At 38.9% G+C, this 22,562-nt stretch overlaps 1 protein-coding gene across 3 annotated transcripts in view; it reads left to right on the top strand.

The window, feature by feature from the left end:
• The window catches only part of Dock10 (dedicator of cytokinesis 10), a 194,021-nt gene that overhangs the window by 23,670 nt on the left and 147,789 nt on the right, over positions 1-22,562 (top strand). The window contains exon 1 of one of the 3 annotated variants that reach the window (XM_028789413.1): positions 8,021-8,264. The exons of the other annotated variants lie outside the window; for them this stretch is intronic. Coding sequence (XP_028645246.1) covers positions 8,181-8,264 — 84 coding nt within the window. The 5' untranslated portion in view covers positions 8,021-8,180. Of the gene's footprint in view, positions 1-8,020; positions 8,265-22,562 lie in introns of those variants that run through there. 3 annotated transcript variants of the gene reach the window in all.

Below are 22,562 nucleotides of genomic sequence, written 5' to 3' on the forward strand. Positions count from 1 at the left end.
CTCAAGATCCAGCGCCCCACACCCCCATCCCTCCCCCTCACACACCCCCTCACCCGAGCCCTCTCGCTCTCCCTCTCTCTCTCTCTCTCTCTCTCTGCAACAATCGAATGCTAGGAGCTCTTCATGCCCAGTTCCCTTCTTCTGTGTTGGGATTTTGTTTGCATTGAGCTTGTATAGGTCTTGTACACACTGTCACAGTCTCTGTAACTTCCCAAATACACCTGCCCTCTTGGATCCAGAAGACACTGTTTCCGTAAAGTCATCCACCACCTTGGCTCTTCCAATCTTTTTGCACCCTTTCCCACATAGATATTTGAGGCCTGAAGTGAAGAATATGATGTACACATCACACTTAAAGTTGAGCACTCTGGTGTTTCTTATTCTCTGCAGGTTGAACAAATGTAGGTGTCTGAGTTAACTGCCTTCTGCTGCAATACCCAGCTTCTCTGATAAGGGCTGAGCACTACACTGTCTGAAAAGGCAATACTTAAAAACATCACAGTATCATTCTTCTTGACAAGGGATGGGGAGTCGCTAAATATACAGAATATATGTTTTTAGCAAATAATTATTTTTTAAAAAAAAATTTATAGGCTGTAGAAGAAAAAAAGGGGTATTGCCTTTGGAATAAAATGTAATGGAAGAAGAAGCTAAGTAAAGAGTTAGCAGCCCAGTTCTTTCAGGTTAACCATAGCACGCTAACTGTCTGCATTAATATGACCCAGAGGCATAAGAATCCCACATCATGGTGTTTCTGAGGCTACTGTCATTTCAGTGTTGCTATGCCATGGTGTCTGAGGATGGAAACAAGTGGATGTGAATTAGGTTTTCATTTCCAGTATAACAAACGGTTGTACCCTAGAATGTGTCTGTTTTCAGTAACAGACTAACCTGATACTGAACGCATTTAAATACACATGTCTCTTTAAAGACAGTTGCTATCCATAGAATGAAAGCCCCTATTCTTTATAATAAATCATCAAAAAATTGTCAGATCTGTGATGAATAAACTCTAAAATGATCATTTTTACAATATGAGACTTACGGTAAAATGTATGAAACTACAATGTTTTTTTCTAAGGATGGGAATGTATGACCAGTGAGAAAGTCCATGAATGTAGATATATAATTTCCTTCTCTGATTGCTATTAGATTCTAACACAGGATAAGGAACAAATTCCTTACCTTCCTCACACCTTACTCCATTTATCCTGAATCCATTTTCACCTGCTGAATTCTATTCAAACCATAATATTAATAAATATCCTTATAATGAGATAAATGTCTGAATGTAACTGGATGGGTTACTATTAACTATTTTAGTGCATTGAACACATTACAAAAATTGTCACAACTGATCTCTCTACACACTAAGCCAACAGACTACCCACAGACATACAACATGCACACACCGTATGTTTCGATACTTATCTTGTGAGTCATTCTGCATGGGGCTCTTTATTTTCCATGAAGGCCCAAAATACTTTATTCTAAAATCAATATTATTTGAAGGAGAATTAGACTAAAGAAAAAAGATTATACTCTACCAACATTTTACTCTACCAACACTGCCCACTGAAAGCATTGTCTATAGAAGTGGGAGAGTTGGTTGAGAAATCCATGTTATCATTGGTAACTCGGAACTGCGAAGCTAAGTTGACCTTTTTACACAGATAGAATAGGCTTGAGTGCTAGTAACATGAATAGAACTTCTGTTGGGGCTGGGGCTCCAGTAAGACCACAGAGGTTGAGGAAGTATCACCTTGGTGCTTGGTTTCCTCTAACTGTGCTGCTTGATGCAGTGCTTGCAGGTATTCCACAGACCAGCCTTAACTTTCTCTGAGATACAAAAATAAAAATAAAAACCACCACCAACAACAAAAAAACAATGCAGTGAGTTCCCAGGAGGAAAAAGGAAGATCAATTAGAAACAGAGGAAGAAAAACATATATACAAGATAAGCTCCTTAACCATTCTTCAATACTAAGGAAATAATCAATAGGTTCTACAAAGCTCAAACAATGATAATACAGATTGGATGCAAATAAAGAAGAGGTGGATGCCACAGGTGAAAGTGCTGGTAACCCATGTTCTGATTCAGGCTTGCAAACCTGTGTGGCCTCATGTGTACAGATAAAACCTTCAGCCCCCGAGGTTTCAGTTGTTCTAAATGTTTTAGTCCTTTTTAGGAAGTGGATATGCCGACATAGATGAGACATTATCAAGTTGCTGTGCCAAGTTTAGGCTCAATGTGATGCCACTAGCAAATTAGATAGCCCAACTAACTGGATGTGATTATAATCAACCGTTTTAAATCATAACATCACTGAGCACATGAAGGAGGATCTTCTTACAGCTTCCTCCTCTAGCTGATGGCCTTTGCTGTTTGCTCGTCCATTTGATGGTCTGTGTTATTTCACTTCCTCTCTGCCTAGTCCCCTTCTTTGCGCGTAACTCCTACAGATCTCACCTTAATTTCACTGTGATGTTTTTCCAGTAAACGACCTACAAACTATACTTCCATTCACGAGTACTTGTTTTCAGTTCAGCAGAAACCCAGATCCCACCTAACCGCTCAGTGGAAACCACATTCAGTGGCCAGGGGTTTTTCTTCACCTACACTCCCTTCTCACTATACTCTTCAGTTCAAAAATACTTTGAAAAGCTAAACACACAAAAGCCCAGACTCTAGCCAATGTGGATGATAGCCTTAAGATGTTCCCCAAGGAAAATCAAATACTAATCTTTAAGTGCTGCTGGGACAGATTTTTGAAGTTATGGGTTAAGGTTGTGTGATGATTAATTTTAAGCATCCATTTGCCACAGCCAAAAGTAAAGAGGAAAGGAAGACTGGGAAAAGAGCCTAATGGAGAAATTATCTAGATCAGGTTAGCCTGTGAGCATGTCTGTGGTGGATTTTCCTTGGCTATTAATTGAGGTCAGAAGAGTTATTATGGGGCACACCACTTTACCACAGGACCCTGAACTGTGTAAGAGAGAAGTAAACAGTCAACAGCAACAGCAAGCAGACAGCCTGGGCTTGCTTGTTTCTCCCTACATTTGACTGGGGATATGATGTGACTAGGTTTGAGTTCCGCGTTGACTTCCTCTCACTGACGGACTGTAGCCTGCAGTCATAAGCCACACAAACCCTTTCCTTTCCTATGTTGCTTTTGGTCAGGCTACTTCATCAGAACGGAAATGAAACTAGAACAGGTTATGAGACAGCCAGAAGATACAAGAATTTTATGGATTGCCATAAAAGAATAAGATGTCCTTCACATGGCCTTGGACTCTCAAGCATCTTCCTGTCTTAGAACAAGAGAAGAAGATATATTAGAAACATAAAGCAGAACATGAGCCAGAGGACTTCTCATTGCAAGAGGGGTTCAACAGCTTCTGACTAAGAAAGGGTCCATTAGCCAAAGATCACGGGCAGCCTCTAGAAGTTGAGTATAACTTTAAATCTCCAATGTCAAGAAGTGAATTTGCTAGCAACCTTCCATGAGCCTGGAAACGGATTCTTTCCTGGAGCTTCAAGAGAAGACACTGAACTGCTGCCATCCAGATTTCAGACCTGTAAACCTCTAAGCAAGGGTCAGTAAGATCATGTGTGCTCAGATTTTTCACCCTTGAAAACTGTGAGGTCATAAGGGGAGGTTGATTTCAGTCTCTGGATGTGTGACAATTTTTTTTTTTTTACAAGAGCAATAAAAACCAAAAACAGACTGCTAGCATATTTCCTCAAATTTCTGAAGTCTTAGTATTCAGTTTCCTATTTCCATTAAAACATGGTTAAGAGCATTTGTTTTAACTTCCAAACAACTACTAAGAATTGCAAATGTACTTTCCCTGACTGGATGTATATGTGTCTTTGAATACATATACAAGAGTGCACAGCCCTGAGAGTTTCCTATTTTTCAGTTACCTCTATTTATATGTTTATTAACTCATAAGAAATGCATACAATGTATTTTAATCACATTAACCATTTCCCCCAATTCTGCCTAGATCCACTTACTTTTCCTACTTATTTTGCTTTTAATCCTCATTTTCTAAAAGCCCATGGAGTCTCATTTACTCTCAGATATGTGGCCTTCCATGGAGCATGGTAGACATACCACTGGACATGTATACCTTTAAAGAAAACTCATTCTTCTTCTAGCAGCTATTAGCTACCAATAGCTCCCAAGCTAAGGGTAGGATGTAGAGCCAACTCTGCTTTCTATGCTGGGATTTGGTCTGGCCTGGCTCTGCATGGTGCCATATCCACTGTGAGTTCATAGATGCAACTTCTCTGCTGAATCTAAAAAACATTATTTACTTATTGTCATCAACCTTGAGTTCTTACAATCTTCCTGCCTCCTGCCCATCATATGTCTGAGCATTGTGAGCGAGGGATAAGACAGAGATGTCTCACTTAGAGCTGACTAATACTCAGTCTCTTAGTCTCTGTACATTGACCAGTTGTGGCTCTCCATGTTAATTGTTACGTACAGCAGAAGCAAGCTTCTCCAATGAAGGTTGACAGATGCAGTATTATCAGGATATAAAATGGCGATTCATTAGAAGCTGTTTTGATACTATGTCTATTTAACAGAACAATAGTAGTAGAATTTCCCCCTAGGGATCATGAGCTGTCTAGCCACAGTGTCTTGGGCCCAATAACAGTGCCAGTTATGGATTCCATCTTCTGAAGCAGGCCTTAAATTCAATCAGAAAGTGTTTGGCTACATAGAAATAGCCTATCACGGAAGATAGATACCACAACTGCACCAGTGGGCCCCTATTGCAAGGTTAGCCATTTCTGTAGCTCTCAGTGATCACAGTGCTTACAGCTAGGTAAGACTGGAGATTACTTATCTCCTCAGATAGCCCACACAGCACCTCCTAGCACTGGGAAAACTATCTAGTAAGGAATGCAGCCTCCAGGTGAACACCAGCTTTATTTCTCCATGTGTTATGACTCAACTATAGGGTCTCACCATCAAGTTCTGGAAGGTAACCAAGAGCAATGGTAATAGACTATAATTTCTGAGTATCTTCAGGCCCTTACTAGTCAACAATTCCACTCCTGGAACTGGAATTTTTATTTGTTAACCTCTGGTGCCTAGCAAGGGAATTTTCATTATAGGGTAATTCCCTTTTTATATATGTTTATGTGTATATATTTTAGGAAGAATGTGTATATATTCTATAGTAGTAGTCTTCCACGTGACTTTTTCAAAATTTCTCTAGTATTTCTTATCCCTTCCCATATTCTCTCTTAGACCCTGTCCTCCTATAACCTGCCCCAATTTAACCCTTCCTTTCCCATTATTCCCCTTTTACCATTTATACCACCATTTTATACCCCTTCCTGGGAAGAAACTTGACACCTAACTAATTTCATGACCTCTATGGGTATTCCAAATAAAACACATATTTCTGAAGATTCAAGGCTACCATTTGTACGCAAGAGACAAATATGTGAAGTTTATCTTTCTAGGTTTAGGTTAACTCCGTCAGAATGACTGTTTGAAGCTCTACCCATACCTGTAAATATCATTTCGGCACTAGCTACCTCTAATGCTACATCTCTTTTCACGCCCTAGATCTATCCTGGACTCAGGTGTCACACAACTATCTTTATATACTTCTTGCCAAAATGTCTGGGAATCGCTATGGTGTATTTTCTGAGTTGCCTCCATCTGCCGTATTCAGAACAACTCTAGGATCATGTTCTTGATTTGATATATTAGTTTCTGCAAAATTCAACTTACTTTTGTAAACTCTCAGGTGATCTGTATCCATGCCTTTCCTTTTCCCATCTCCAGCCTGGCTCTTACCCACATTTTAGAGATGTACCTTTCTGTCTCCTTGATACAACATTCAGCATTTAACAGTCAATGTAAAGAAAGAAACTCTCTCTTCTTATTCCCTTGTAATAGGATTCATCTCTCTGATAAGCCAAACTCAGGAATCAAGAAGATTTCAATGCTAGTTAACTGGCTTTGGAACTCTTCTTACTGTGGACCCAGCTATCTTCCTATGTGAAGGTGAAATAGCATCTTTATTAGGGTGAGAATAGCCATAATAACAAACTTACTTCATGGTTTAAGTAAGCACTTGGACCGACACCCAGCACCTACTGTTTGCTCAACTAATTCCTTCTATTATTTTTTATTTAGTCACTAAGTCTGTCTTGATAGCTCCTCAGAGTTAGTATAGTAGATTGGTAGAAATCCTTGGGTTGCAGTCTCTGCAACCTATCCAATCTATAGCTGCCAAATGAGGAGCCTCCTAAAATCTTAATTAACATTTTGAAATCCCTCAGTAGTCACTATCATTTTCAGACATTTCATGATGTTAACACTCAGAGCCATAAAGGAACCATTTCTGGCTTCAATTTCCGCTCCTCTCTGTTCCTCCTATTTAACTCTTGGCCCTAGGTAACCTTGGCATCCAGCTTTTTTCCTAATATTCTGTTTATCTCTACCTGTTAACCTCTACATTAGTTAATAACTGTGCTTATGATATAACAGGCAAAGTAATATATTGACTTGTTAAAGCATTTTCTCAGTTATCCTTTTAATTTCTACAAAGTTGTGATTATGACATGTCTGTTTTATAAGTGAGGAAAAGGAGAGCTAAAATGGGTGAACAATTAGCCAAAGACAATCAGCATCCATGATAATGACCACTCTCCCTTGATGCCTGTTCATGCTAGATGTCCTCACCTGTGCTCACCTTCCTGGTTCTCATCTATTATTCAAAACTTCCTTTAAGAGGATATCTCTATACAGCACCCTCCCCCCAAGCTTCTGCCAACTCTAACGGGATCCTCTGTCCAACACAGCTGCTTAAATCAAGGGAAAATGTCATGCATTTCTCATAAAGTCCAGCAATGCTTAAAAATAGTATTTAGTCAATTCTTATCACATACTGGAATCAAAGGTTTTTGTTTTTTTTTCTTGATGAGCTTTATAGTGAGTTCTTCCTATTGGACCATTGGCTTGTCTTAATCAATGATTCTCGTTCATTGTCCTTGTTATTTTTGCTTTACAACACATTTCTGAAGAAGGATTTATAATGGGACAAGATGCTAAAGGATGCTGGTGAGGTAGATTTTAGAGCTCCTCAGTGATGCCAACCCATAGGACAGTGTCTGCAGTGCTATTGGCTTTCCCCTCCTTTGCAGTCACAATGAGGTTGGTCCAGCTGAAATCCTCATAAGCCTTTTGGTAATGCCTCTCTAAAGGGAAGTTGTCTTCAACAGCCAAAGCGACAGAGAAATGACAGAGTCATTTTTCCCCCTCAGGATGGGTTTGAAAATCTACCCCCACATATACATTGTATGAGCTCTTCCACAGAGCTACAGCCCTAGCCAAAAGAAAAAAGAAAAAAAGAAAGAGCTAGGTTTAGATTGCAGAAGCTGAGGCATGGGAGGGACTCCAGGATTCAGAACTGTGGTGCCTAAAGAGGAATAGAAGACAGACATATGCAAAGATTAGAAAGAGAGGAAGTTGCTTCAGAGTTTCTTGAGGTTATTATGTGAATTTTGTAAGGTGCTTTGCCTATTTGCCTAAACTTGTGAGTCAGGAATTTGGAGTTCCATAGTTAGGAAAACCCACAAATACATTTCTAGATTTATGATCCCTGCCAGGCTTGGCAGTTTCCAGACAGTTGAAACTACTCCAGTGAGTGGGTCCATAAGTTCTTAAGTGAGCCTATGAGTGAAAAAAAAAGTTGTAAAATACTATTTTTCCAGCCACAAAAATAAAAACAAATCTGACACCAGAAAAAAAATCAAATGGTATGTCAGCAGACTGCTAACACAGCCTATCTTGGGTCTGCCCATGTGCTAGAAATCAAAGATTACATAGAAGGTAAGTTCTGTTTAGAATCATTCATACAGATGATCAATGGTCTATCTCACTGTCTTGTGTTAAGGAAGGTGGCTAGGGAGAACCTCTGCATGAGAACAGTGGTTCAACAGCTGGTAGTTAGCTGCTCACAGGAAGTGGTGACTTGTGGGTTTGCCTTTCCTTTCTGTTGAGCTACATAGATGTAGCATGAGCACTTCCCTTCTTAGGGGAGCCGAGAGATTTGTTCAACCAGCTCGGTGAAGCCTCAGAAAGAAAAGGGGTAAGGGCATCGGTAGTTTTCAAATATTTTATGACTTGATTTCAAGGCCTATCATGAGCTTCCGAGGAAAGGAATTTTGGAAGAGGAGGCGAACAGTGAAGAGAGTGAACCCAGAAGGAATCCACAGGATTGGTGCTGTAGGTATCTAAGCTGACTTCTCATCTTATTGTCCATGCTTTCTCTGAAAAATTTGTATGCTTTAGAGCAGGCGTCTACAAGTTACTGGACAAAACACTCTCTACAGTAGCAGATTCTGTTTGGCTCATAAATAGCAGGTTTTTTTTAAAAAACTTGAATATTTATTTTAAAAGTCATGTTGCTTTTCAAACTTCATGTAATTGAAAAATACTGACACTGGATTTCATCTGAACATTACCAGTGGGATAGAAATTCATCTAGTGTTATTGTAATGTTTATGTGTTGTTATCTCTGAAATTGTGTCTCTTGGTTCTGTTTGTTTGCTTTTAGATTTAGATTTTGGTCTGAGTTCAGGGTTTGTATTTCTGTGATAGAGTCTCACATTCTCATCTTGGATGCTTTGCAATTATGATGGAGTCCAGACTGATTTGGGCTCCCAGCAATCCTTCTGTTTCTGAACAAGGGGTTACAAGTGTGAGCTACGACCCTCCACTCAGTCTCTTTCCCTGAGTATATTCTGCAGTTCCCTGAATTAAGACCCCAAAGGACTTATTTGTTTACAACTATATTTTTTAAATATTTGTGTTCTATTTTTATCATGTACCACTAATTTAACACTCTTAGAAAGAATAATTCAAACTGTGGAGAAAATGGTAAAGCATTATATCAACAGAATCAAGGAAGACTATAAAGGGTCAGAAAGTTTTATTTTACCATGAAAATGGATCTTCCTTTTTATTCTTGCAAAATAAAAGGAAAATTATGGATGTACACATGTCCTTACAGCTGCACATCTAGAATTCTGTAGAACTCAGTGGTAGCCTATTGCCAAGGTACCTCATATAACAGGGGAGGTTCAGCTTGTTTGGAAAAGGCTGCAACAATGTTATTGAATAGGTCATTATTAGAAGATTGATCATTTCACAGGCCTGTTCAAGTTCTGTTTGACATTTTCAGAGCAGGTGCACTCAACCTCAGAGTCACAATCATTTGGGATCTGGACATACTTATTGTGGGGGTTCTTCAGCATGTTGTAAGACATATAGCAATGTCTCTTATTTATGAGGTCTTGGTGGCAGCTGTTCTGGAAGACAACTTCCATCAAGTGTACTTGATGGGAAAGACTGACTACCTGGTTGAGAACTGCTTTTCAAGGGTGTTTGTTTGTTTGTTTGTTTGTTTGTTTTTAAGAAAGAGAGAGAGAGGGGAGAGAGAGAGAGAGAGAGAGAGAGAGAGAGAGAGAGAGAGAGAGAGAAAGAGAGAGAGAGAAACAAAAACCTGGTAAAACCAATGATACAAATTTCCAAGTCTAAAAACAGAGGTGACTTTCAATCACACACATCAGATACATGTGTATGTACATATACATACATACACACCCATACATCTATATATGGCTTGCTTTATACTAAAAGGGTCTAGTGGCCATTTAAAAGGAACAACTTTTACTACAATCTGGCCTGAAAGAATAGCATTGTGTTATATGTTCATCATCTATCTCAGGAGTATACATCTGCATAAGGCACAAACAATCATGTTCCTTGGCATTGTTCCTCAGGCATGTGGCCTGGGTTTGCCCACAGAATTTGCTCTCCATTTGTGAGAAATCTGAGTCCACTAGACGAACTCCATAAAACCATACTCAGCTGTTCATCTTTAGTCTGCTAAAGAGAATAATTGTTTCAAAACTTCTCTTGATGTGTAATGGTTTCAACCTTCAGACCAGTCTAGGGAGCATAATTCTCCTGGTACATCTCTTTCAGTGTTTAGAAGCACTGTGGGTCAAGTCACTATGGGATTTACTTTTGGTTTCCACTAAAAGAGACAACACACAGGAGAAGAATGTGTCTATCTTACAACCACCACACATACAGTATTGGCAAGAGGACAGTCCCCAGTGTCTCGAAATATAATGAAGCTAATCACTCTATGAATTATGTTAATTGAATTTGAACGTATTGCTACTGAGTACTAGGGGAGAAGGAGCCAATAAGGACCTGGTGTTTTCCCACAGCATTCAGTAGCAATGCATTCAAATTTAATTAAGATCATTCATACAGTGATTAGCTTTCTTCTGAGGAAGGCACAAGGGACTTTCCTGCTACAGTTGCCTGGTTTTGGTCTGCCTAAGATAGGGATATCTACTTCCACAGGCTTTCTCTTTCTACTGAGTAGAGAATTGTTCAATCCATCCTTAAGTATTATGCTAAGATGTGGTTCTCATTTTCAAAAGCAGACTCCAAGAAAATGAAATAAGTAATTAGAGGAGCCTCATGAGATGGATGTTTCAGGGTCATTCTGACTCTCTCTCTCTATGCACTCACGTGCAGATTATTTAAATCACTCTGAACCTCTGTTTCCTCTTCTGAGAAACATTTGTCAAACATCCACCCTGTCTTAAGAGCATGTGTTAGAATTACATGTGTGCCTTCTGAGCATAGTTTGAAAGATGAAAAAAAGGTAAAGGCAAGGTAGAAATGGGACACAATTGTAGTGCGGGCTTCTTCTCTGTGGCTCAGTTAAAGCCTCAGAGGTACAGGGAATTCTGTCATGATTGAAAAAGCAATTTTGGTAACACAGTTACTCAGTAAATATAAATCTGGGTTGTGTTGACTATCTGATACTCCAGGGTCCCAAAATTCTCTGTGTAGATGAGTTGGTTTTGCCTCAAAAATCGTGTGTCATCTCCTCTTCTATGTATACCCTGGTTAGCAGAAGCCCATCCAGATAGAATGTTCCACTGCACAGTTATCTCAGCTTCTAAACACTAAACCACACACCTAGATTGCCATGAGTGCCTCCTGAGGAGGTGGTAAAGAAGACACAAATCAAGTGACAGAATTCCTCCATGGAGATTTAAAGTCATGCTGGGAATTTAAAAAAAAATATTGCCTTTAAAGTTTCTTAACTATTTTTATATATTACAGTGAAAGGAAGATAATTATTATTGGATATAATTGCCACAATTTCTTCCTTTTTTTTTTCCTCGTGTGAATGTTAGCACCACATTCAATCTATGTTCTCAGGCAAGTTTAAATTTTTCTCAATTTCATATTAATCAAGAATACTTATTAAGAGCCAGGACTTCTATGTCTTTTAAATTGTGTACTATTCTTGGCCCAGACTTATGGTTTTTGTGTAGTATGTGTTTTTCAAATGTTAGTTAAAGTTCTATAATTTACTCATGATTGGATTTTTGAAATTATTTTGAGAACTTCAGGTATAGCTGAATACTATAAGGTTTGCCTAACATTTGCAAAGCACTGAGTTAGACCCTCAGCACCTCAAAAATAAATCAATAAAACCAATCGTTACAACCTTCTTTACATGAAATTGTTTGGAAGCTTAGCTTATTTGCCCAATTTTCAAATGCATTGACCAAGAATTACCTTTATATATTTGGGTCCATATTTCCAGAGGCAATGTACCTGTGGGTCATGACCCCTTGGGGGCTAAGGACCATTCACAGAAGTCTCATACCTGATATCCTGCACATTAGGCATTTATAATTTATAACAGTAGCAAAAGTAAAATTATGAAGCAGCAATAAAAATAACTTTATCATGGTGGGGGAGGGTCACCACAACTTGAAGAACTATTAAAGTGTCTCAACATTAGGAAGGTTGAGAACCAGTGGTTAGACAGTAGTGTGTTGTGAGAAATGTTCAGGAGAGATGAAACTTATGGTGACATCATCGCCAACCTACATCCTGGAATTGTAGAGGTATGTGCGCTGCCCTCCAGTTGATAATTTTCTCATAAGCTGCATTTATATGTTTATTTTTAGCTTAGATTGTTTAATATGATCTCTTCATAGGAAGTGTTAATGAAACTATCATTTCCTTTGTCAGTTTCATGGCCTAATTTGGAAAGAGCAAATCCATGATTAATTTCAGTTATTATGTCCATCATCATAGTCAGAAGCAAATGCAGAAGTTTTAAAAATAACCATGATTCATTGTTTTAACGTTGCCCCTGGCTTGTGGATTATTAATCTGCAGGATTTCCGAGTGTTTGAGAAAGCTTGGATAGGCACGACAGTTTGTCCTCTCCCTAGGAATGTTGCCTGCGAGTGCTTTAGGAAGTGAAATCTATATAGGCAGAGACACTAATTGGAGAGACATCCACTGATTTCCTACATTCTTCATGGTGCATTGCATTATTGTGCTTTCTTTCGGGTTGGCTTTAGAGCAACATCCAGGATAACTCATGAGCTAATGTGAGTCATCTCCTTCCTCCTCACATACCCTCCTTTTATGTTATTGCTTGTTGCATCGGATCATTTAGAGTAGGGGTATCTATTTAGGCCACTCTGTAAGGAGCTAGTTAGCAAAAGGAAGTACAAACTGAGGTCCCAGGAGTGATGTGCTAATGCTGCTCTTCCATTTTCCTGTGGCACTGGGACTCAACCCCAAGACCTTGCACATGTTAATCAAGCACCCCTCCACTGGACAGGGTGATGCTTGGCAATTTAGAAAGGAGACTGGAGAAGGATTAAAACAAATCCTGATTGCCAGGATGAAAATCACAAAAGGATACTTTGAAAGAAAACAAAGAAGCAGGAGTGACTGGGACTTCTGAACTCAAGTCAGTCCACAGGGAGAAAAAAAAAAAAGGAGAACTGTGCTTTGAAACTTGATGCAGCCTAAGAACATATGTGAAGCCAAATCAGAGAAATTTAAGGGGATGGCAGAAATAGGGACGGTAACTCGAGTGTCAGGGAGCTGCAGAGGGCTCCAAATTGGTTGGGTGGGAGGCCTGTAACATAACAGAGAATAACCTTTCCTCAAGGTTGACTGTTGTGGGAAAGACAAGAAGTATTGCAGGAAAGAATCACCTGTCTATCAGAGTGTGCTATAGGCCATTTGTTAGAGGAAAGAGTTCACAGCGCATGGGAAGTAAAGTCATCCCAAACATTTCGTCATATGACATTTTTTTAAAGATTCCCTTGAGAGCTGGGCATATGCCTCAGCAAGTAAAAGACTTGCTGTGTAAGCATGAGGTTAGGGTAGTAGTAGAGTCTGGAGTTCATTGAGTAGCCAGCTTGGTAACCTCAGGGTTCATGGAAAGATACTCTTTCAAACAGAGCAGTTGAAGAAGACACCTAATATTGGCTACTTACCTTAAGATGTATGTGTGTGCTTGCACACGCACACACACACACTCTCATACAACAAACACATACCTGCATTGATATATTTCATACACACACACAAACACAGAATTTCCTCACTTAGTAGCAGCTTCTAGTGTGGATCCTCACACAGTATTATCCATCTTCACTGCAAAGATCCTGAGTCTACCTTTTCCTTGTCTCTTCTACTCCTCTTTGCACTCCTAGAAATAATTTCTTGTCTTCCATTCCTGACAATCTCTTTCTGGGGACCCAGTGACCTCTTGCCATTATCCAGACCTCTAATGCTCTGCACTGTTTTGAAAAATATCACTAAGGGGGCAGGAACAGGACCCAAAATTATAGACCTACTCTAGAATCTTTCCGACAGGAAAATAAATCTTGGTATTTTGGCCCTTGGAAGTCCAAATTGTTGACAGAGTGGACCAGAGTCTTCAAGGTGAACTGGACTGAAATATAACCCTCCCATCAATTTACTGGTCAGGTTGCACAAGTATTCAGAATCCAAGGGTCATCTGTTTGGGGAAAAATGCCCAACTGTGATGCTCTCTTCTAGAATTAAGATATGTTCCCAATAAGAGAGAGTATTAGCATGCATCATAGCCCGTGTCATTGACCATTTATGGTACACTTATTATGACACTGGCTATTGTTACTATTATTAAGTATTTTGATACAGCTGTGGGTTTTTTCTGTAAGGAAACATGTATGAAATAGTTTTAATATAAGAGTCACACTAAATGGGTCTCCTGAGATGAAAATCATAGAATAAAACAAAGTAACCTGAGCCTGGGCATAGCTTCCAGATGCTTTTATAAACTGAAAAGATCTGCCAGCACTCTTAGAACAAAGAGGTGCCTCTTATGGAGAGTAAAATTATAGCCTGTGACTGTCAGCATTGAAAGCAGAAGCGGCCATATACTCTTTTTTTTTGTATCTCTCTTAGGAATGTGATGGTTGGGTGAGTTTATCCTGGTAGAAAATTAGAGATTAGAGCTGCTCTTCATGTATGACCTTGGAAAGCCAAAAAGTTACTGAAGCCTCTCCTACACCGTGCCCATGACACCTAGGGTACATTTTTCACAGTATGAAATGATATTGGGTTGTATCGGTAATACACAACTGCAGAATTCCTGCCTTCTAAAATCAGAAGTCATGGGTTGCAAGATGTTGTACACGAGTATTCACATCCAAGTAAGCTTGGGAAGTGATAGGCCCCTGTTGTAGGTACTGTTCCTGGTATTAATGATTAGAATTATTTAATGGCAAGAATTAGAAATCTACTTACACAGTCCAGAGAAGGGCACTGAAAGCAGGGTATAGAAAGAACAGGAAGGAGCCCAGAGCCACTGAGGCAGAGGAAAAGTTGTCTCCGTATATGGAAGCAATGGATAGTTCTGTGAAGCCCAGCCCTACAGACGCACAGCTTCCAGCCTTTATCTCACTCCTAGCATCCGTTCACTCAAGATTGGGAATCCCAGGGGGAAGGTTGAATGGGCTCTCCTTGGGCTCCACTGACCCAGAGGAGCTGACACTCAGAGACATCAGACAAGTCAGACCAGCCATGACTAGTCTTTAAAGAAGAGACTGTGAAGAATGGGTTTATATTTGGAAGTTTGCTGAAAATATAAAATTTAGTTGGAAGAATTGTTCACATTCAATTTGTGCTAATCCATATGTACATACGTGTTACACACCTATACCAACACAGCCTGTGAGTGAAAGTTTGTGCCACTGTCGAAGTATTAAGATGGTGTTAGAGTGTAAGCTGGCAGTGCCTTTTATCACAGACCCTCTATAAATTAATTTAAAGTTCCCTGCAGCTTGTGCAGAAACATTAATTTCCCCAGTGTCAGGCAGGCTTGTAATTGGCTTGTGATGTATTTTTAATGATATTTATTATCTTTCAAGTGTTTCTAGAAGACTAAATGAGACGTGTAATTTAATTTGATTTCAGTCTTATTGGATATTTTCTATATCTTTATAAGCACAACCATAGTGTAGAGAAGCATTTACTGTCCTTGATTTAAATTTTAATTTGCTATACAGAACTGTGGACATTTAACATGTTCTAAAGATATACACAGGGTTAGCAGTACCTAGAACAGAGGCCTATCATTTACCAAGTTTCTAAAATAAAAATAAGACTGCAAATGTAAATTAAATTTGAGAGTATCTTTTACACAATAAATTCCTTAACACTGTTTTGTCTTTGGTTTCTAATGAAATTATACTAATTGACCATGTTAATCTCACATAGTTGCTAAAGCTTTCTATGCTTTATCAGGTTGGCATTCATTCACATTTCTGAAACAAACTAATATTCAAAGGGTGACTACTGCTTGATTTCGTCTATGATCTGGCTGCCTTGGTTGCCAGGGGAACCATTTCAAAACTCAGCTTAAGCTGAGTCTGCCCAGCTGTATGGTTCTTAACTTTGATTTTAGCTAGTGTTTTTCCATTCTCATGGAACTCATGTGGTTGAAGACAGAGAGAGGGTTAAAGGGTCAGCATAAGATGGCTTAGTCCTTACTAATCATTTCCTTTCCAGTTAGAAACGCTGCCCTTGTTTTCTGAAGCTCCAGCTTCTGAGATGTTGTCCAGTGGAACTCCTCCTGATGAAAGGCTGAATTAAATCTGTCACAAGACCACGGGGTGACAGCTGCGGCCTTAGATGCAGCTGTGAGGATGTTCTCCAATCTTCCCATTTGTTTTAAACACAAATAGTGTGGACGTTGGCTCCATTCTGATCTCGTTAAAGCCAAAGAACCCTGGTTTCTCTTGGTTTCTAAAGAACTCTTGTTCATTTGGACCTTTAATTTCTTCTAATAAATTTAATCCCCCTCCCTCTCTCTCTCAACTCATTGCAATCTGTCTGCCTCCCATTATGCCTTGCTAACTTGTTATCTTGATAGCACACAAGTTCATTTGTTTTTTCTTTAGTTTATATTTCAGTTTTTATATGATATGTATTTGCGTTTTGCTTGCATGTATGTCTGTGTAGTTCAAGTGTGTAGAGGCAAAAGGGGAATATTCAATCCCCTGGGACTGGAGATACAGACCATTGTTAACTACAATATGCATATTATTAAACTTTGGTCCTCTGTAAAACTAGCCAGTGCTCTTAACCACTGTGCCATCTCTAGCCAAACACTGAAATTATTTGGCCACTATATTATTTGTAAAGTGGTCTGGTAAACTAAAGATAGAAATGATTATGGTGATTATGATTGTTTTAGGATTCTTCTAAATAGCCTATAGAGGGTCAATGAAAGCTTTTTGCTTTTCTGAATTCTCCTGAGGGCTAATAGAGCCTATTGTACTGGTCCTTAAGTAAATTTTTATTTTTGATGGTTTTCCTGTATCATTAGTTATAGGAGTTCTATATTAGTCATATACCCTCAAAAGGACATCTATATATGATGTTATGTCAATAGATCACAGGATATGAAAGTCAAACTTCAAATATATAGAAATCATTGGGAGGGGAATCAGAAAAGACTGGCAAGTCCCAAGTAGCATCACAGGATGCGCTGTGTGACACAGAAAGATCATGAAACTTCTCAGGCATAGGTGGGAAACTCTTTTCATATCATTTCTTTGAAAAGACGAGGTTTTCATGAGAACCAAGAATAATGTAGAACAAGAGAACTAGAGTGACCCAGTAGGGAGTCCCAAAGGCTCACTTCCTCTGATTATACTTCCAATTTAGAAGCCAGGTTTGCGTGTGCAGCCTCCCAATAGAAAGGGCTAACTTCAGACACAGTTCTGCTTTCCTGACCCTGTCCACCTTGCCCTGTCCACAGCTCCCTGCAGTGGACAGACTCATTTCTATTTGTATAAGTTAGAGTTACAGAATGAAATTAGAAGCATGGTTTTTGACAACACTGATTTTTTTTTCCAGAAATTTGTATCCGAAAAGCTAATTGAACCAACTATGAACCTGATCGTTTTCTTGTGATCTGAATATATAAATACAAAAAAAAAAAATTTCCAGGCTATTTTTTTTTCAGGGAAAACAAGAAAGTCAGACTCTGAAAGTCATGCTGAACTGGTAATAAGCATATCCAGGAAGCTCACCTTCCTTTTCCTAAAGGGCATTAGAGAGGCCTGGATCCCTTTTTATTCAAGTTTATTAATTCTTTTACTTTGATTAGAATTATTCATTTTAATAGAATTTTAAGGGAAATTTAGATAATACATGTAAAATATATTACATATCTTGGTAAATGAAAAATTCGATGTCTTTTGTATGATTGAGGGTTGGTTGGTCTTGATTTAAGTATAAGGATTTGGGTAGGATACTTTTTTAAATAAAACAAGTCTATATTTTGCTGGTATCTAGTGGTTCATCTACTATGCTGACATATTTTATGTGATTGATCTTTACAACAGCATGCCCTTTTATCCACCCTGATTGACTTCAGCCAAGATGCCTATGGCTTGCTCAAGTCACAGGGCTGGTAGGTATGAGATTCTCAAACTTCCCACTAGAGTCTCCAGTTGGAATCCTTTGCTATAACCACCATTTCAGGACATTGTGTAAGTAACTCACCAGATGTTTGTGGCTCCCTACAAAGCTAAAAATAGTTCAGTTATTAAATCCCTAATTGTGCTTCTCTGTGTTGCTGGCATGAGCTTCTAGAACCGCATGCCCAATCTGTAATTATTTTCTCTGGTCTTTTTTCCCCAGTGTTTTGTGTATCTTTTGTTGTAATTACTTGAATCTGTTAGTGGTTGAAATTCTATGTGAAGCCCCACTGTGATATTTCTGGGCTTCCTCTCTGGTGGATTTTCAAAGGGTAAACAATTTTAAAATCAAATAACTCCCCAGTGTTTAATGAAGGCTTGATTCTTTTGAAGAACCAAGTTCATCCTTTTATCATGATGAAAGCAACACATGTTCTTCCAAAACCATAAAAACAACAACATCCTAAATATTCTAGTACCACCCAAATGCAATAAGCTAATGATGTTTGAGTCTATATAATTAGTTTTCTTTATAGTTTTAAAGTCAGTGTAGTTATTCTATTACATAATGTTTATTCTCATCTTCATTGAACAATAATAAGCATTTTTGTTTTTATTATAAGCTATAGAAAAACAACTTGATTGTTGTGTTCATTGTTTTATAGGCTTCATCTCATAATTTCTGAGTCAGGACATGTTCTGTCAACCTAATGACTTCTTAGAAACCTAGGTAGTAGAGATTATAGTTCTAATCTCCTGTGTGGATCTACAAATATCTAGATTACCTTGTACTGCTTACCCTCTGAAACAGTACCTCTGTTCTTCCTTTGGAAGCAACACTTGAACCATAGTCCTTACCTTACTTAGGTTTTCAACAACAAAATCCTAATTATATGCAAAATGTTGACAGCTTACCAAAGAATTTAGAAAATCCATGGCATATAGCAATTCCCCACTGGTTTATTCTAGACTGTCTCCTAGTCTTAATGTCATTTCTAAAGCAACTTACAGATTAAGTCCTTTCTCTATTATCCATAATTCTCAACAATTATTTCTTTTGAAAGGCTATACTTTAGTGTCGTCACTGGTTAGGAATGGCCACTGTCAACCTTACCTACCTTTCTTGTCAACCTTGGGTGAAGTTGAATACATTTCTCCATCTTATAAGGAAGATAATGTTGCAAAGACATCATTATACACATTTTGGGTTTTATATGTGTTTATTTACCTCATATAAAATCTAGGTTATCCTTGGATCTGGAAGAAGGGATATACACCTAATTAAGGAACACATGTTTATTGAATGTGTCCTATACACATTACACATACATTACAGGTGCTTTCAATCTACAACAAGTAAAAATGGTAAATCAGTCTTTATCTACTTAATATTTAAGAAAACAGTATTACAGACTAAGTATTCTTCTAAAAAGCACAACATAATTTCACCCTCAAAGGTAGCCTCTACTACGTTACTTTACAAACACATAAACTAAAGCATGAGGAGTTTAATCACCATGCACAAAGTCTCATAGTTCATGGGGGTGAAGCAAGCATTCTCACTGTTTTTTCATAGAAGGCCAGCAACCGCATCCTCCTATAGACTTTGAACTTAGCTAAAACAAGGCTAGATAGGCTAGGTTAATTCTAGTTGGGCTGTACTTTTTATTCTGGAGAAACGTTGGCAATTTAGTCATATTTCAAATGCTTATTTTCTTCAGCGTCATTTCTTCACCCAATTGACTTTGAATTGCTCTGACGGAAAGAATCTAGATGTTTGTCCTACTATCCTTTACTCTAGAAATTAAAACCCCCTGTTCAAGAAATGGATAGTCTACTTGTTTTAGGCCAATCGAATAGTCTTGACAGACTGGACTGTTACCATGTCAGCTTAGACCTTGTGCTTCAAGCTTAGACACTGTGTTAGCATACCATTAAAAATTGTGGATAAATACAGAGGAAGAAAGCTTTTGTTTTTGTGACAGGAGCCCATTCTAATGCTGTGAAGTTGATTTGGAAGGGGGCTGTGGATTTGGGAAACCCAATCAAACAAATCTCTTAATAGTGCATAAGAAGAATAGAGCCTGTTACCACTGTGGTGCGACATCCCCCTGCAGCATAATAACAGGTGCTGGTGGTGGGTGCTTTTCCCAGGAGTAGTGACTTTAGAATGGTTAATGAAATTCATTACTCATTTACAAGAAAGAGTAAGAGTAAAAAGCACCATAAAAACCCAATTCAATTCAGGGTAATCTTGGCACATGTCTTATCCCACTTGGTATATTTCCAAAAGAAACAGGCCCATTAAATTCAGGAGGGACAGCTCGATCCTTGTTAAAGCCATAAATCGGTGTTGTTCACTTCCCAGTTCCACTCCGTGTCTCTACCCAGAGCCAAGAGTGAGAAAAGAACTGATCCAACCATCCTTGAGTGTTGTAGAGGTATATTTCCTGGTACATTAAACTCAGTATTTTGGGAGGAGCTAATGTGGGAGGAGTAAGGAGAGGAAGAGGAGAAGGAAGAGGAGGAGCTAAGAAAGAGAAGACCAGAGGAGAGAAGAGAAAATGGCAGGAGATGTATGCATGTTTCTAGCAGTCTAAAGTAGTTATAATATCTAGGTTAGGTATTGGGTAACACCTCTAATTGTGTGGGCTTCTTGTTATTTGAGCATTATCAAATATATAAAGCTACTAGATCATCTTTAAACATTAGAGTCTCATTTCTACCGGGTACGGCGTAGATGGCAGGATGGTCTGTGTTCAGCCCAGCCTTGTGGAGACAGTGTGGGAGATTGGCGAAGCCATCTCCCACACTGGCACCTCATGGGTGGCAGGGCTGGTGCTTCTGGCCCACCTGAGCTGGGGGGCTCCGTAGTAGCAGTAAGAACACGCAGCCTTCCCTGCTCCTGGCCGCAGGTCTTGCCTAGTCCGAAAGATGGCAGCCCTTTAACAACAAGCCAGATTGGGTGACGCTGATTTTAAATATTAACCTTAACAGAGTGTGTCTTTCTCAAGATGTTGAGCAGACAGGTCCCTTGCTTTAGAGACAACTGCTGCTTGTCTACCCTTGAGCTCTCACCACAACAAAAACAGAAAGTCTCCATGCAAGCTTTGTCAAATCTCAGCTTCTAAGTGCTAGAGAATCTTTTAGTGCCATTTTTGGGTTCTTTGCTTGTAATTGAGTCTTCTCATCCCAGACTGGCTTTCAACTCACCAACCTAGCTTAAGATGACCTTGAACCCCTGTTCCTTCTACTTCTATCTGCCAGTGCTAGGATTATAGGCTTGTATCACCACATCCAGTCTATGTAGTGGTAAGGATGGAACGCGTGACCTCACACATGCTCAGCAAGGGCTCCACCAACTAAGCTCTATCTCTTATCATCTTAATGAAATTTACTTCCTGAAATCATATTTGAAAAAATCTACAAATAGTGGGGTATTTTGAGTGATACACATTAAGAAAATCCCTGGAAAGTCAAAAGTTTACTAAGGTGTCCCTCCATCAAAGATTACTGAGCACATATTCTAGCTTTGAGCTTCCCCATGTCAAAATAATCTCAATGCAATACCTAATCTCAATGCAAAATAATCTCAATGCAATAAGGAAGGACTGAGGGATGTCATTCTTGAGTTCCCTGCCGTGCCAGATACATAAAAATGTATCTGTACAAATGTTTGCAGTCTATACTATACTTTACTGATCTATCAAGAATAGTTTATGGTTTGATTTGTAAATTGTAACTTTAGACTCTGGAACTCTGATGTGCCTACTGTAGTAACTTGAATTAGACTACTTTTAGCTACAGTTTGTATTTCACTGGAAAGTCTTCTCTGAAATATCCGTTTGCCTCCAATTTTTTCTTTATGCATGCTTAAGAGGAGTGTAGCTGTGTGTACAGGTGTGTATGAACATGTATACATGTGAAGGACAAAGGACTATGTCAGATGCGATCTTTAGGGATGCCAATCATCTCCTTTGAGATTAGGTGACTTACTGGGCTCAACAATTAGGCTAGCCAAAACCAGTAATTGCCAAAGATCCTCCTATCCTTGCTACTCTCAAGCAATGATTGATTGCAAGTAGGAAATTATACCCAGCACTTTTAACATAGCTTCAGGGGTCAAATTCAAGACCTAGTGTTGCAAGGTAGGCACTTTATTTAGTAAACCAACTTCTTAGCCCCATTTTCTGAATTAACATGCAAGTTCAGGACTAATGAGACATAACATTTTTAAAATGGAACAGGATTGTAGAAACCCTCTCCTGACATGCTGTTTTTCCTTTACACCTCAGGGTTGCAATGCACTCCTGTTCACAATGCACTTAGAAGAGAAAAAGGAAAATGTTAGCAACCATTTCACAGGGCATTGCAGTGAGTACTGACTAACACTGCAAACTTAGAAGTTGAAAATAGTAGAAGAAAGAGATGTGGATGACCTGCCACTCTATGGCAGAGATAAGGATTTCCTAATTGGTTTCAGCATATAATTTTGTTTTGATTTTATGTGTTTTATATGTACATATTAAAATAATGTTGAAGGGAGAGACAATCAGAAAGACAGAAAGATATATAGATGGACATACAGATAGATAGACAGATGGATAGAAAGAGAGGGAGAGAGAGACACACACTCACAGAGAGAGAGAGAGAGAGAGAGAGAGAGAGAGAGAGAGAGAGAGAGAGAGAGAGA

Source organism: Grammomys surdaster, unplaced genomic scaffold (assembly GCF_004785775.1).
Source record: "Grammomys surdaster isolate TR1022 unplaced genomic scaffold, NIH_TR_1.0 125833, whole genome shotgun sequence".
Classification (NCBI taxonomy): Eukaryota; Metazoa; Chordata; class Mammalia; order Rodentia; family Muridae; genus Grammomys; species Grammomys surdaster.